This window comes from Chenopodium album, chromosome 19 (assembly GCF_948465745.1).
Source record: "Chenopodium album chromosome 19, dcCheAlbu1.1, whole genome shotgun sequence".
Taxonomy (NCBI): Eukaryota; Viridiplantae; Streptophyta; class Magnoliopsida; order Caryophyllales; family Amaranthaceae; genus Chenopodium; species Chenopodium album.
The window spans coordinates 10,722,260-10,737,989 of NC_137852.1; the positions used below are offsets into that span (position 1 = coordinate 10,722,260).

The 15,730-nt window shown below is 31.4% G+C and overlaps 2 protein-coding genes across 3 annotated transcripts; one reads left to right on the plus strand and one right to left on the minus strand.

The window, feature by feature from the left end:
* Positions 1-3,729, minus strand: LOC145595784 (uncharacterized). Its single transcript, XM_081652206.1, has 4 exons — positions 3,246-3,729; positions 1,398-1,500; positions 626-691; positions 1-477 (listed from the first exon to the last, which is right to left on the minus strand). The coding sequence occupies exons 1-4, from the start codon at positions 3,572-3,574 to the stop codon at positions 394-396; spliced, it is 582 nt and encodes a 193-aa protein (XP_081508332.1). The 5' UTR covers positions 3,575-3,729; the 3' UTR covers positions 1-393.
* Positions 3,730-12,489: 8,760 nt separating this feature from the next.
* On the plus strand, positions 12,490-15,612 carry LOC145595177 (organelle RRM domain-containing protein 6, chloroplastic-like). Of its 2 annotated transcripts, none has more exons than XM_081651557.1 (5): positions 12,490-12,648; positions 12,833-13,139; positions 13,228-13,296; positions 13,436-13,542; positions 15,378-15,612. In XM_081651557.1, exons 2-5 carry the CDS (start codon positions 13,049-13,051, stop codon positions 15,456-15,458), a joined length of 348 nt encoding a protein of 115 aa, XP_081507683.1. In that variant the 5' UTR covers positions 12,490-12,648; positions 12,833-13,048; the 3' UTR covers positions 15,459-15,612. The 2 variants fall into 2 exon arrangements, with proteins under 2 accessions (XP_081507683.1, XP_081507682.1); XM_081651556.1 differs by having other exon boundaries at positions 12,920-13,139.
* Positions 15,613-15,730: the final 118 nt, after the last annotated feature.

The window sequence follows — 15,730 nt, forward strand, 5'->3', positions numbered from 1 at the left end:
TGCAAGATCAAAATCACATAATAATCTCACATCAAAATTAAACCACAAGTAGAGCCTGTGTAGAGAAAACCAGCTAGCTACAATAATTTCCATAGCAGAAATGTGATGATCAGAATCATCAGATAAGTTGAGTTTAAGCTCTGATCAAAGTGACTACTGACTAATCAGTGATCACGCTAGCACCTGTGTACAGTTTTGAAATGAGATATAAGCTAAGAGTATTAACCCTATTACATCAATTGTAATATACTAGTTTCTAGGTTTACGAAATACTACTAGAATGGTCTAGCTAGTTTAAGCAATATGGCTCATTGCTGACATTTTAGCAAATGTTCTCAAATACCCACAAAAGAATGAAGCTCCTCTCAGCTTAGCACAGGTTCACACCAACCTTCAACCCTGAATCTTCTCGATGATGTCTGCGATGACTTCCTTCATGCTTAGTTCCTTCAGTGTTTTAAATGGCCTCTTCATATCCTGCAATTCATACATCAAGTAAAACAAACCATCAATCAAGTGTTTACAAGTAATATACAACAATGCCTACACTCAACGGCTCAAGTATAACAATTATACTTGGGACAAGCATGATGAGATAGGAGTACTAATAAAGCAAGAAGCTTACCAGAAGACTAAGGAATGTCTGTTCATTCTCACCCTCTGCCCGAATCTCAAAACATCCTTTCCTTGGCTAAAAAACGAGAGAAAAATGTCAATATTTAAGAGGGGCTATTGAGTCTAAGAATAGAAACTAACATGGCATTATCATGTCTGTTCATTCTCTTTTAATGCATGACATCAGTTCCCAAAGCAAGGGGCTAGTACAGCCTTTATTAATAATCAAGCCTTCTAACTTTATGAGTTTTAAGCTTTAAGGGGATATTAAAGTAGACATAAAGACAGAAGGCACCATATTAAATTATTAATGAAAACTTACTTATTCTCAGAGGGAAATTTTTTATCAAATATTAAAACAGCCAAGGTTTTCAATATTACCTAATACAAAATTCTAACTCTGTTTCATGTTTTTTGCAACTTTGGCCATTTTTTGTGAGATATAAAATAATCCAAAGTTGCAAAAAACATGAAACGGAGATAGTATGCAATTTTGCCTAAATCTGAGCCATTTAAAGGCCCGTATTGTGATTGACTGATAAAGCATGATGTCAATATTTTAAAAGCATGTGAAATGGCTTTACTATATGAATGCTTAGACCTATCACAACTCACAATCTAAGCACTTCAACACAATTGCATGGCATTTGACATCCCTTTATCCCGTTCAAGGTGGTTGTAAATTTGTAATAATATTGTGTGAGAAGTAAGGTGTACACAATCAGAGGATGAACTTTCACACTGCAAAAATAAGGAAAACTGAACAAGATAGTTAAACTAACCGGCTCAGGGTTAATCAGCACTCTGGTACCAGGTAAACCCTGCTCTAAGCCTGCTCGCACTTCTCCAGCCTTGGTTGCGAATGACTTGCATAGCCCTTGCGTACTGCAAAGGGAAACGGAGAAAAAATTAAGTAAAACTGAAGCATAAACATGTCCAGTTGTCGACGTTGTTGATATTAGAGGCACCTCCATAAAACGTAAGCACTATTTAATCTGTTATTAATCAATTATGATTGTGGAAAAAGCCAATAAAATGCACTTGAACAGTTGAACATCATGTATGCATCAGAAATAATATCTATCACCAAAGCTAATCAATCAGTATGAGCATGTGGAATTTAACTAAGCTACAAACTTGGACAAGCCTTGCAGGTTGTCTGACTATCCCTCCTAAATTTTTCTGCTACACACATGTGGAGAAGAAGGCATACTTGGGGCAAGTTAGCAAACTAACATCTTAGGCTTGAAAAAAAAAAAAAGCAAAACAATAACCACTGGCTAGCTAGTTTAATAGCCATATGAGTAACTGGGCACAGCTTTCAGCTTTTCAAAGTTCATATGACAATAACGAAACAAATAAACAAGATGTAATTAGTCAATGAAGGTACACAGCATCCCAATCAGATGAAAGTTGAATTTACAGACCACCATGCAATCTAAGACTCGATCAGAGCACAAAGCAAACTTTTATCCTATGCAATCTTACAGAAAGTTCTTCAGAATTTGGGAACTATAAACGCAAATTGTAAATGATGCCTTATGTGAACAAGCTTAAACTAATACACTAAAATCAGACGTGTTTCAAATCTTCCAAGCAAAATTCTTTCCATAAGTTGTTATTGTTAATGAAAATCAGCTCGTGCACAGGATCTCAAAGATTCTCTTCTAATGACTTAAAGAGAACAGTTATCCCACATTCCCCGCCTTTGCCATCATATAGCATACATACATTTTATCACCACCAAAACAACATCTTGTTTACCCTCACCCCAACACATCTTTTCCGAATAAAGTAAAGCCAAAAGCACAATTTCAGGAACATTCTCACTACCCTAATGATATAACTAGCAGAATGTGAGTCCACATTATCACAAATCCCTTGATACAAATTCTTGCATACTTGTCAAATGTTGAAACACAACTCCAAAATACATTGTAAATTGAATTTCGAAGCAGATCCATTGATAATTATAATGAAGAAAGGTATCAAGCAAAAACCATATGCAAATTCAAGAAGTCGAGTGACACAAAATTCATCTAAATTCACCCATTTAGATAATCCCGAATACACTACTCATTGGCTATTTGTATCTTATATTAACACATTATTAAAACGTAAATTATGCACCAACATTCCAAATAGTCAAAGAACACAGTACAGAAGACACAACAAAAAAATGTCAGATAATAATGGCTCAAAAAATTACAAAATGTAGCACACACACACAACACAATCGTCCACTTTCTTCAAAATTTTACCAATAATTTCACAATTAATACGATAATAATGACATGAACTTCCATTATCAATTACCATCAAAAGAACTTCAATTATTAACCCAAACAAACGAAGACAGAAAATCTTTAAAACCCTTATACAAACCCAAAAAAATCCAAAAAAAATTACTGCAAAATACAAACCCAGATATAATTATAACCCAGAAAATAAATGCACACATTCAAAAAACAAAAAGAAACCCAGAAAATTCACCCACAGAAAACCCAGAAAAATGAAAACCCATTTTCTTTCTTCCATAAACAAATCAACCCCTAAAACAAAATTCACCAAAAACCCAGAAAAACTCACAAAAAAGAGAGAAAAATTAAAGAAGAAGAAGAAATTTATACCAATGCTCAATGATGATAGTAGTAGCAGCAGCAGAACCAGACCCAGAAGCACCAGCATCACCATCATCAACAACAGGTTCTTCTTCTTCTTCCTCAGAATCATCAGTCTCATCCTTCTTCTCCTCTTCAGCCGTCGTTTTGGGCACTTCAGCCGTCGTTTTGGCCTTCTTCCCTTTCCTCTTGGAAGCCACCTTAGTTGGTGGTGATGGTGGGACCGCGTCACCACGAGTCAAACTCCGAGTCACCCTTCTTAACGACGGAACTTCGACGGTCGGTTTCACTTCTCCGGCGAGGTCGTCAACTTCACTTCTACGCTTCTTTGGTGGCATTTTGGAGAGAGAAAATGAAGGGTTTTTTTAGAAAGAGAAAATCAGAAAATGGGGGTTTTTTTTAGAGAGGGAAAATGGATGAGAGAGAAAGTGATTGTTGTTGTTGGTACTGTAATAAGTATGGAGAAGAGGAGGAAGAAGAAGGAAGTGTAAGATAACTGACAATTTCACAGCTTCTTTTTGGTTGTCATTATTTTATGAATAAATAATAAATAAATTGAATTGAATTAATGTAAAAAATAAAAAAAATAAAAATAAAAGAAAATGGAAGGGTGTTACTGTTTTCCCGCGTTTTTGGACGGTCAAGATTTCATCTTGAGCTCATTTTTCTATGTATTTGTGTATCAAAGAGGAAAATTTGCTTTTCCAAGTGGAATAATAAATATTTTTAAAATAAATGACAGTATAATTGTGAATTTAGGATAGACTTTGGATATAATTTTATTATTGATGAAGGATTATGTATCAAAAAAGATGTATAAGTATCTAATATTACCATAATCTAAAAGATATTGTCTGATTGTAATTATTATAGAGGATTTTTTACAAATAATAAAACATTATTGCAGAGGATTCCTAAAAAAAAAAAAAAGAAAGAAAATTGTAGAGGATCCTTTAAAAAAAAAAAAAAAAAATTGTAGAGGATCCTTTAAAAAAGATAAAACTAATAATAAAGGATACCATACGGAGTTTATGTTGAAGGCATATAAATATATTTAAGAAAAAATCCCCGTGATAAATAGTGCGTTCTTAGTTATGTGATGATATGTGTATTATCTATTTGCAATTCTCCCATATATCACCATAGTTTTTTAACTTCATACATATATACTAAATATGGAGTAATCTTTTTAACAAAATTTTGGCATGAAATAATACTTAGTTATGTGATGGCACGTGTATTTTCTATTACTTGTTTTTTCGTAAATTGATGCAATGAAAATAAAGTTGGTAAGAGGTGGAGAGAGTTTTTTCTCCTTTTCCAACGAGTTAAAATGTACATACTAGGCACATTCTCTTCACGTACCTTATTTTTGTTAAACCGAAAATTATTACTAATTTACTAAATTCAAATCAATTTTACTGAACTAGAATCAGTTTTTCTTATTAAAACTTATTTTTACTAATTACAGAGTATCTTTTATCTTTGCTCTTTAAAGTTATTGACTTTTACTAATTAACATTTATTTTACTGACTCTTATTGATTAAAAAGTTGTTTTATTGAAATAAAATTATTTCTATTGAACACGTTTTTACTAAATTGAAACTATTTAAGGTAAAGAGAACATAGCTTTATACGGAGTAATACAGAATTCTAAGATTAACTCCACAGAGGTTTTGCATTCTTGTACTCTATAATTAAAACAACATTTTTGATTTATGAGGACATTAGGATTCACTATAAAATATTAAATTACTTTTAGTCATTATACTATATGTTTAACTAACTATAGTGACACGAAAGGGAGATGCATGAAGGACAAAGGCACGAGGGAAAGGGAAGGTGAGGTTAGGGGAGGGGAGGAATTTGGTTTATTAAAAAGCCCTGAAAGGAAAATGGATCCCCCCCTTCCTTTCTTATATTAAATACGGAGTATCAAAATAAAGGATGATGCATCTCTCTTTTTCTCAACTCTTCCTTTACATCTATTTCACTCTAGCCAAACATATTGTAAATTAGAAGTAGTAAGATAATGAGACAACAATGAGTCGAATTTATTGCTCTACTTTATTGCTTTCATACACCACATTTTTGCTTTCATACACCTTGGCTTTCCATTTTTATGTTTTTAGTGTGATAGTCATTCAAACAAAAAAATCTTATATGTAACTAACCACATGATATGCTGTAGTATAATTGTTAAAAGTGATACTCCTTCCGTCCCTAATTTACATTCCTCCTTTTTATTTTTGGTAAGTTTTTTTTAGTAAATCAACTCTTTTTTTTTTTTATATTTAATGTGATATCACTCATCCTTACCCAATCTCACTCATAATCCTTGTGCCAAATTACAATGAATATAATTGGTTAAAAATTTTCAATTAGGAGCATGTGATAGGTTCTTTTTTTTTTTTTTTTTTTTTTTGCAAAGGATTGATGACATGTCATGAGTAATAACTACTCTATCTTTGTACTTCCCATTGCATTATCTAATTATTGTTATTTGTCTTATTCTTTCCTCCTTAATTCCCGTGTAAATTTCCAAAGGGGAATGTAATTTAGGGACGGATGGAGTAACTAATAAGGGTTACACCAGTAATCAAATTGAGTTACCTTGACAAAAACGGATACTAGCTACTATGGAAACATGAAATTACTCTTATAAACAAGTGGAATTATTTTCTTAATCAATTACATAATACTAAAAGCGAATCTAACATGACACTTGTCATGTTCTGATTAAAAAATTTCCCGCCACTTTTTTCTTTCCTTAGCTTTTTTTTTTTTCTTTTTTGTACAAAATCTTCATTGATATCAATTTATATAATCTATAATATTTAACCTTCAATTTGGCAATTATATTCGAAATATATTCTATATGCATATTTTTTATATTTTTTTTATAATAGGTATTTTTCTGTAATAAATTAAACAAACATATAAGGTAATATATTAAATTAGAACAATGTATTAATCCCGTACTTCGTATCATTAATTCTACAATGTATTTTTTTCCTTGAAAGTTTTGTTTTTGGCTCCAACCAAGATTAGACACTTTAGCTTTTACTATAAATTTTTTGATTTATTTATAATAATAACGCTACAATTCAATAACTATAAACATAAATATAAATCAAAAATTAAAAAACCTTAATTATTCAATTGTCATAAAAGTTAAGTCAATTAAATTTGTATAAAATATTTTTCCTTTTATAATATAATATAAAATATTGTGCCGGTCAAAACATGCCAACAAAATAGGGAAATATGGGGTATATAATTACATTGTACGGGTTATAATTAACATAAATTTTATTCTCATATAAAACAATATAATCATTAAATCTGAGTGTTTTTTTTAATGATTAGTAATCAATAACTTTTGATAACAATATAAAATTAATTCAAGTTAAATTTTTTTGAAGAGAAATTCAAGTATTTGTTTTAATTTTATATATATATATATATATATATATATATATATATATATATATATATATATTAATGTTATAGTAACATTGTAATTCATAATTTGATTAATTAAAACCGTGCATTGCACGGGACCTTAAACTAGTAGTCAAATAAAAGTAGAAAGTTACACGAATAAACAAATGAGATTACTTAATTTTTTAAATTGACTAATGTTACTCATATACTTCGTAATAAATAAGGGTCATTCTTATGGACAAATTAAAGGTATATGCCCATGAATATACGACATTTCTCATTTTAAAGAATGATGATTATTCCACAAAACAAGTGTTATGACTAGACACAAACAAGATACTGCAAAACTTTTTAAAAACTTATTTTTAAAAAATAGAAAAGTGAGACGCGTTCCTTCCTCGACTCGCAAGTATAAAAGGTAGCTCTAAGGGTCTGTTCACATTTACTTAATTTCAGTTCAGTTCAGTTCAGTTTAGCTTCAACCAGTTCAGTTCAGTTCAGTTCAGCTCTTAATTTCCCTCTCACATAAAATATTCATTTCAGCTCAGCTCAGTTCAGTTCAGTTCAGTTCAGCTCCAATCAGTTCAGTTCAGCTCAGTTCAGTAAATATGAACAGGCCCTAAGTTATGAATATTCACTAGATTTTATTGTTTTTTTTAAGAATTTCGCATTTATAATCTTGTGAAATTTAGAAACGGTTATCCATTTATAATCTTGTGAAATTTAGGGACGATGATCTCAATAATATAAACCATCTCCTCTAAATAATAGAGTACTCCGTGTCTCCGTAATAGGTAAATAATTTGATAATAAATCCAAGATGTTCTTCTTTTTAACAAAATATAATGTATACGAGTAGTTTCATAATTAGAATATTACGTGGATTGAACACATATCAGATAGTTTGTAACATCTATTATGAACAACTACACTCTAAATATAAAAGTTTTATTACATATTGTCGTTAAATACTATTTTATCAATAAAGGCTTATATAAGAATAAATCAATTAGTCGAAGTTGCTCTTGCAAGTCGCGATATTGAATGTGACCAAAAAAGATTTGGAGGGGCCGGGTCGGGTGGGATGGAGGTGGTGTTAAGTTATTGTTGTGCCCTAACATAGGAGTTATCAAGTAAATTCTAATGAATATTGTGCGGACCATAGTTGATTTTAACCGTTTCTTTATATATATATATACTAGGTTAAGTCTCGTGCCATGCACGGTAATTTTTAATACTTGTCATTAGTTTAAGACTACTATTTAATTATAAAAAAATTATACCTAATTGCAAAATATGATGAAAGTTCTGTAATTACAAAAAAAAAAATTAAAATTTATCATTCTAAAGAAAACAGAGTAAAAAATATATGCACGACTAATAAAAATAGCTAAGAATTACATTACAAAGTTTTAAAACTTCTCTAAGAAGCTTTGGCCAAAAAATAAAAAAAATAAAAAAAGAAAACTTTTGGAGGGAAAATTTTTAACCAGGAAATGACATGTGTCATTCCTGGTTTCGCCTTTAATATAAAGTTATATATATATAGAGCTATGATGAAAAATTTCAAACATTTATACTATTTAAAAAATTTGTTTACATATTTTTTTTTTTCCAGTTAATGTTAACTGTCAACAACTCAATTTGTGGCATAATGCAAAATTTAAGAGCTTTCTAATTATGGCTATCTATGGTACGCATGTTAAACGCTTTAGTTAATTATTAAAAAAACATAGACAAATGGAGGAAGAGAAAACAATCACACTCACTATCTTTGTGGACTTTATGGTATCTATCTCTTTAACATGACCCTATTAGGCCTGTTCTCTTCAGCTTATTTTTCAGTTCAGTTCAGTTCAGTTCAATAAACTAGAACAGACCCTTAGTTATTACTGTACTCCTTTTGTTTTAAAATTGACACATATATCTCTTTTTGTTGTTTTAAAACAGTTGACACATTTCCAAATAAATACCATAACCGTATATGACCACTTTAATAAAATTATTTACACTACTTATTATGGTCCACTAATTTTTTTCACCCTCTTTATTTTTTTTTTTTTTTTTTTTTTTGACGAGATTTGTTTCACCCTCTTAGTGTCTCACGTCTCTGTTTTAATAATATAAACTAAAATTTGTTTCACATTATCCCATTCATGTAGCAAGAATCTGGATTTAAAAACTTTGTTTCACATTAATACAACTTCACATTAAACAACTCAAATATATGGTCCCCACCTACTTTTTTTCTTAAAATACGTGTCAAAAGAAGTGTGACAATTATTAAGAGATGTGAAAAATCTTACTCCCATCTTTTTTTTTACATTCATCACTTTGACCGTCACGCATTTCAACGTATAAATTTGACTATTAATATATTTTATAGTCTATATGTCATTAATTAAAATTTTAAAAAAGTTTTAAACATGAAAATATATATTGTTTGTGTTAAAAAAAGGGAAAATATATATTGTGATTATTTTTGTAACGTTTACATAATACACACTACTTTAAAATATATTTAATGAAATCACCCCTTCCTATTGCATTAAAAAATAATAATAATAATAAATAAAAAAAATTAAAAAAAAAAAACAACAACAACTTAGTCAAAGTTAGTACATACATAATGTAAAGTCAAAGTTATGCACTTAAAAAAAATAACTCTCCATAAATAATGTAAAGTCAAAGTTATGCACTTAAACAAGTATTATATTTTGACCAAACACGCATATCGAGACACAACTTTGACTAATAATCTATATAATTACTCCCTTCGTCCCTGAAAGAATAACCCATTTGGCCTAATTTTAGTCCCAAAAAGAATGACCCATTTTCATTAAAACACCCACCAATTTGCAACAATATTTGTGCAAAATTAGTTTCCCCGTATAAAAATGTGATTTTCCATGTAATTTAATTACTTTCTCTCTCTATTTTTTTACAAACCCCATGCATGTAAATTTATGTTTTCAATATACTTTTACTTCCTTTTATTTAACTTTCTTAATACCCGCGTAATCAACCCAAATGGGTCGTTCTTTCGGGGACGGAGGGAGTATATGTTAGTAAAATTATAGATAATTGACATTATGAGAATATACATTATAACGTAATCAACAATGCATTATACAATATTAATATTTATTATTATATATTAGTAAATTACTAAAGTCAAAACCATTATGTGAATAGTGAAAAAGTCAAATTGTAACACTTATTAAAACACGGAGGGAGTAAGAGTGTGTTTTATTCACTTGATGCATAATTTATCTTATTTGATCTTATTTAAAATTATTTATTTTATTATACTCTGTAGCTTATTAAAAAATCCGTTGCGCTCATGTAATTCTAAATAGGTTTTAATGTTTTATTCACTTAATGCAAAATTTATCTTATTTGAAATTATTTATCTTATTACACTCTGTAGTTTATTAAAACTATTAAACTTGCTGGTTAATTAATCATTATTTTAATTATATTGAAATTTGAAAGCTTAACTCTCGTCATAACTTATATTTCCTAGATTAATTTTACTTATTATACTTATTTTTTCTAAAATAAGTGAGATTTACTGGTTTATTTATTTATTTATTTTTTTATAAAACCTATTTTAAATTTATAAGAGCGCGACGGATTTTTTATGTGATCCCGGCATACCCCATAGATTAAAGGGGAAATTCTACCGAATGACAATAAGACATGCTTTGTTATATGGTACAAAATGTTGGGCTATAAAGCATTGTCACGTACATAAGACGAATGGCGAAGATGCATATGTTGCGATGATTGTGTGGTCATACTAGAAAGGATTGGTTGAGGAATGAGATAATTATAAAGAAAGTAGAGATTACATCGATTGAGTACAAGATGAAGGCGAATCGCTTAATTAAAATGGTTTGTCCATATAAGTAGGGGACCAAGTGACGCTCCAATAGAGAGGTTTGAAGAATTGCAAAGTGTTAGGATCGTGAGATTGTGAGAGGTAGGGGATGACCTAAAAAAACTTGGAAGAGGATGATTGAGAGTGGTGATTGCTTTGGGATTTGGGAATTGAGGAAATTATGGTGTTGGATAAGGCAATGTGGAGGGAGACAATTCATGTCAACGACGTATCATGAATATATATATGCTTTCGAAATTTATTTTGATATAATTTTTATTATTTTATCTCATATTCTTTAATGAACGGTATTGATTTCTTTTGCTCAAGTTTTCTCAAACCTTTATGTATTTACTCAAATGTTTTAACCACTCTTTGAAAACTTTCTTAAATCTTATTCTTGATTCACAGTCTTAAAACTTCCTTCATTTCTCTTGGATGTTTTTTCTTTTGCTAATTTTACTCCTTTTGTCCCTTTTCTTTTTTTTTTTCTTTATAAAAATATCGTATAACAAAAACTTTTGCATGCCCCAAGTTTACAATAATTTTATTGTACATCTAATATTTTAAGAAAAGTGATTTTTTTTATTTTTTATTTTTTTTAATAACAAAAGTGACCCTTTTTTTTCCACAAAAGTGACCCTTTTTTTTTCCACAAAAGTGACCCTTTTTTCATAAGAGTGACCTTTAAAGTTTAAACTGACTCTTTTTTTTTTTCACAAAAGAGGCCTTTGTTTTTTTTTTTTCACAAAAGTGACCCCCTTTTTTTTCACAAATGTAATAAAGCCACATATGCAAATTGCAAAACAAAGTATCAAAATCTCGTTAGTTTTTTTTGTTTTTTTCAAAAGTAACCCAAATTCAGTTACTTTGATTCGAAAATTTTTGCTACTACTTTGATATGTTACTATTGCTACTATTGTTACTCACAAAACAAAGGATTTGACTTTGTTACATTCGGAAACAAAGAAGAGCTTGATGTTGCGATCGAAGGAATGAAAGACCAAACACTCAACGACCGTCAAATCACTGTTGACGAGGCTTAAGCTCGCGGCAATGGCGGCGGTGGCTTCCGTAGTGGGTGAAAAATTAGATGAACATACATACCTCGAAATTGGCTGTAGAAAATGAATCATTGATCAAAACAGAAAAATTATGTTACAAAATCAAGATAAAATCGAAAAAAAGAAGGAAATTGAAGAACAAAGGAGAGAGAAAGAAGAAGAAGTGTAGTAGGGATGGCAACCAGTCCGGATCTGACCCTACCTCGCCCCAATTCGAGGTAAAAAATCCGCTTCGAGTCTGAGAAAAAAGTAATCTGAGTTCGATTCCGTTAAAATAATTCGACTCCTAGTTGGAGGAGGGTCGGAGTCAGATCCTACAAAAAAACCGAGAAAATAATCCGACTCCGAAAAATGTCCGGCTTTGATGGATTATTCGATTCCACCTCCAATAGATAGTGGATTTTTGTGTAAGTCATGGTGGCATTGGGTGTGGGTGTAAAGGCCCGATTTCTCAAAGTATATTGAATAACGAAAAAAAAATCGAAGTCCGGTTGGATCGGAGTCGGAGGTCGGATATTGAAGTCTGAGTCGGAGTCGGATGTTGGAGTCGGAGTTGGATTTGGCCTCCGACTTCCTGTCGGGTCGGAGTCGGATTTAGCATAATCCGCTTCGAGTCCGACCCGTTGCCATCCCTGGCAGAAAAAAAAATTACTTCGTAAATAGATTCCCATGAGGAGAGAGAAAAATAGAAACTTACGTGATACTTTCGTATGTGTAAATTGTGCTTCAACCACCGCTATTCATTAAATTATTGTAACCCCGCTTTTTTAAACTTTTAAAATCAATCGTATAATAATTTACTGGTATAAGATTTATGTCAATCGATCCCAAATCATTTTTACAGTATTTACACTAACACTTTGTTGGTGTCGTCAAACACTAACCGTTGGATATCATATGCATGTTTATACTATTCCTCCTACACTCTCTCTCCTCCATTGAAGCGCACTCTGAATTCTCCATTGAAGCGGTTTGCGAGCTTTCTCCCCTCCATTGAAGCAGTTTGCCAGCTTCTAGGTATTTTTTATTTTGCTAATTATCGAATATCAATTTCCCAATCTAGTGTTAATCGTTAATTTAGTTGCCAGTATTGTCAATTTAGGGTTCTTCTTAGCTGGATTATCGAGACTCGAAGAACTTAAACCTATTTTTTTGACCTATTTTGATAATTGAATCCATTTTGGTTGCTAATGTGTTGCAGGCTTTGGTTAATATTACTTTTTAATATTAGGAAGAAACCATGAAAATGGACCTTTCTCCTTAATTGAGAAAATGCAATTTGGTGCAGGAAAATTGGTGTATAATGATACATTAATCTGGAGAAATTGAACCCATTTGGTGGTTGAACTTGGGAAATTAATGCCCAATATGTTAATGAGGAATTCCCTGATTTGATTAAGAAAATTGTAAGAATCAAATGATGAGAATTGCGGCAAATATCCGATGCTTTACGGTATTGAAGTCTCGGTTTTCAACTGTTAGATATAGCTCCGAGGTCTTTGTCAGCAGTAAGATACTTGAAATTACTAGGTAAATTCAGATTGTTAATGTTATAGTGTTTTGTTTGATTGGTTGTATATTGGCGAAACGATGCAGGGCTCTCATTTTACACAAAACATGATGAATTTCACAACATGTTTTCGCAGTTCGGCAAGGTTAAAGAAGGTAGATTGCAATGGTCACATATTTTAATCTTTTGGATTGTTGATTGAGTCGTTGCTCTACTATATGTGAAAGTTTTAGCCATTGAATTGTGGTTTTCTCAGCTGTGATGCTAAATGGGATTCAATTGTGTTGTTTACAGCTAGGTTGATCATGGATAACAAAACTGGAAGGACTAAGGGATTTGGTTTCATTACATTTGAGACGGAAGAGGAGGCGGATAAAGCTATTAAGGGTTTGAATGGCAGGGTAATTTTATACTTCATTCTCATAATTTCACCATTCTACTTGCTTTCAGTTTGTTTGTTTTGTGTTGTGGGGCTACATTTTGAATTTGGGAAAACTTGCCTGAAGTTTTGGGTTTGCATTATTTGGGATTGTAAATTTGTAATTCGGGCTTTGCCAAAAATTGCAAATTGTAACAGCTCCATTGAGTATATTTTGGGTTTTGGTTATTGATAACTGATAAGCAATTCAAAATTTGTCCACTTTTTCTTTGAAATTTTGTGCCTTTTATATTCATATGTCACAAGCCACTTTTTATTCTGGTCTAACATTGGTAATTTGAACGTATTGACAACATGGTATATTGGTATGTTTGAATTTTGTTAGCTCGATGCTTTTCGGAGCGTTTTGTACTTTTCCATGGGTGTTTCAAAATGTTGAAACGTAAAAAAGTACATTTTTGTGCTTCATAGATGAAGATTGAAGTTTTGCACTCATGTTGTGCATCTTTATTAGTGCAAGAAATTCCAATACATTTAGTGCCTAATTGCCTATAGCCCTATATATCAGATTTCAATGTTTTTTCCCTTACTCTAATGAGGAGTCTAACTAAAAATAATACTTCCTCCTTTTCTTTTTACTTGCAACATTTGACTTATCTATTCACATACTCCTCTTTGACTGGCTTTATTGATTTATAATTAAGGAAAATGTAGTTATATGGGATCTCATTAAATTCGTTTTGATTGAACTTTCATAATACTCCATATCAAGTGTTTACAACTTTTACTTATTGATAACTATATAGTTGTGGTTAAATTTTATTGGCAAACGTGAAATTAGAAGTGTTGCAAGTAAAAAAAAAAAAAGAAAAAAAAGTACCTTACTGTTTAAATGGAAGTGGAGGGGATACCTACAGAAAGGCCTTTAAGTAGGTAATACTCTGGTTTTTACAGTTTATGAACAGTGAACATCAGTACATAAGCTATACATGCCATGGTGGGTGGTGTTGGAGTTTTCCTGTATTGTATTGTTGCATGTACCAAAGGTCTGGGGTGGAGAAAAAAAGGTTGGAAACGGAGAAAATAAATTTTTTACAGAGATTTATAGCAAATTATAATCAAGACTTTTTCTTGCTATTGGACGACACTTTGTATAAGTGGCTTCTTTGGGACTTTGAGATGGGGACATCTGGAATTGAGCTTTGAGGAGGAGAGTGTTTTCTATTTGGAAGACGGCCTGATGGAGATTTGAAAAAGTGTTCTTCAATTTCATTTGAGAAAGAAGTGTTTATTTGGAGTTCTCATTATACGTTGAATTTGTCGTAGGTACATGGAAAGACATGGTTTTCATAGGACTGTGGTGTTTGCTTGTTTAACATTTATGTAAAAAATGTAAATTTAAATACAAGGATCAAATTGCTGAAATTGGTGTAAGAAAATATAATGATGTGCTATGTGTGAAGCTTACCTTCCAGGAAGATTGTTGTGGCTATCTATGGTTTCATTACCAATTTCTCATGGAAGCTTTGATGGATACATACTTGCAAATTTTACTTTCTATAACTTAGTTCTGATGCCTAGTTACTTTAGTAGCTATTATCATACATATTTGTGGTTGGTGGTTCAATTTGTAAGGACGTAAGGGAAACCACACCAATCAATGCTATTTTTATTGGCAGGAAACTACACCAATCAATGCTATTTTTATTGGCAAAGAATATGTTCGAAAGTTTTTAAGTAACTGCTTGTTCCTGTGATTCTCGTCTTGTTGGTTCTCTTGTTTCTTCTTTCCTGGACTGACCAAGAAGCAAAGTTCACTTGGTTGCCTTCTGAGCTGTTACTTTTCTTTCAATGCAGATAGTTCAAGGACGACTGATTTTTGTGGAATCTGCCACAAGCACGAAGGCTGATGGAAATGATGCTAAATCCAAAAGCTGAAATCTCCACCGCCCACAATAGCTGAAGTCTAATGTGGACACATTGCATGTCGGTCTGTCTTATGAACCATCCAATCTATTGTGAAATATGATAGGCATTCCCAATTTCCTGTAAACGAATTGCAACTACATATACCAAATTCAATTTTGAGCTTCTACTGCTTTTAAGTCAATAGGTTGCAATAAACTTGCACAAATTTTGTCAAAAAACTATATCTTTAAAGCTCATGCACTACTTTGTCAAACAACATTTTTTTGCCTTTCTATAGGGTA

What these genes read in the sequence shown, in the direction of transcription:
- LOC145595177 (XM_081651557.1), top strand. Translation starts at nt 13,049, where the DNA reads ATGATGAGAATTGCGGCAAATATCCGATGCTTTACGGTATTGAAGTCT. An exon ending in GTTCGGCAAGGTTAAAGAAG is followed by an intron (nt 13,297 to 13,435) that starts GTAGATTGCAAT and finishes TGTTGTTTACAG; the next exon opens with CTAGGTTGATCATGGATAAC. An exon ending in TTAAGGGTTTGAATGGCAGG is followed by an intron (nt 13,543 to 15,377) that starts GTAATTTTATAC and finishes CTTTCAATGCAG; the next exon opens with ATAGTTCAAGGACGACTGAT.
- LOC145595784 (XM_081652206.1), bottom strand. Translation starts at nt 3,574, where the DNA reads ATGCCACCAAAGAAGCGTAGAAGTGAAGTTGACGACCTCGCCGGAGAA. An exon ending in TGCTGATTAACCCTGAGCCG is followed by an intron (nt 692 to 1,397) that starts GTTAGTTTAACT and finishes CTCGTTTTTTAG; the next exon opens with CCAAGGAAAGGATGTTTTGA. An exon ending in AGACATTCCTTAGTCTTCTG is followed by an intron (nt 478 to 625) that starts GTAAGCTTCTTG and finishes TATGAATTGCAG; the next exon opens with GATATGAAGAGGCCATTTAA.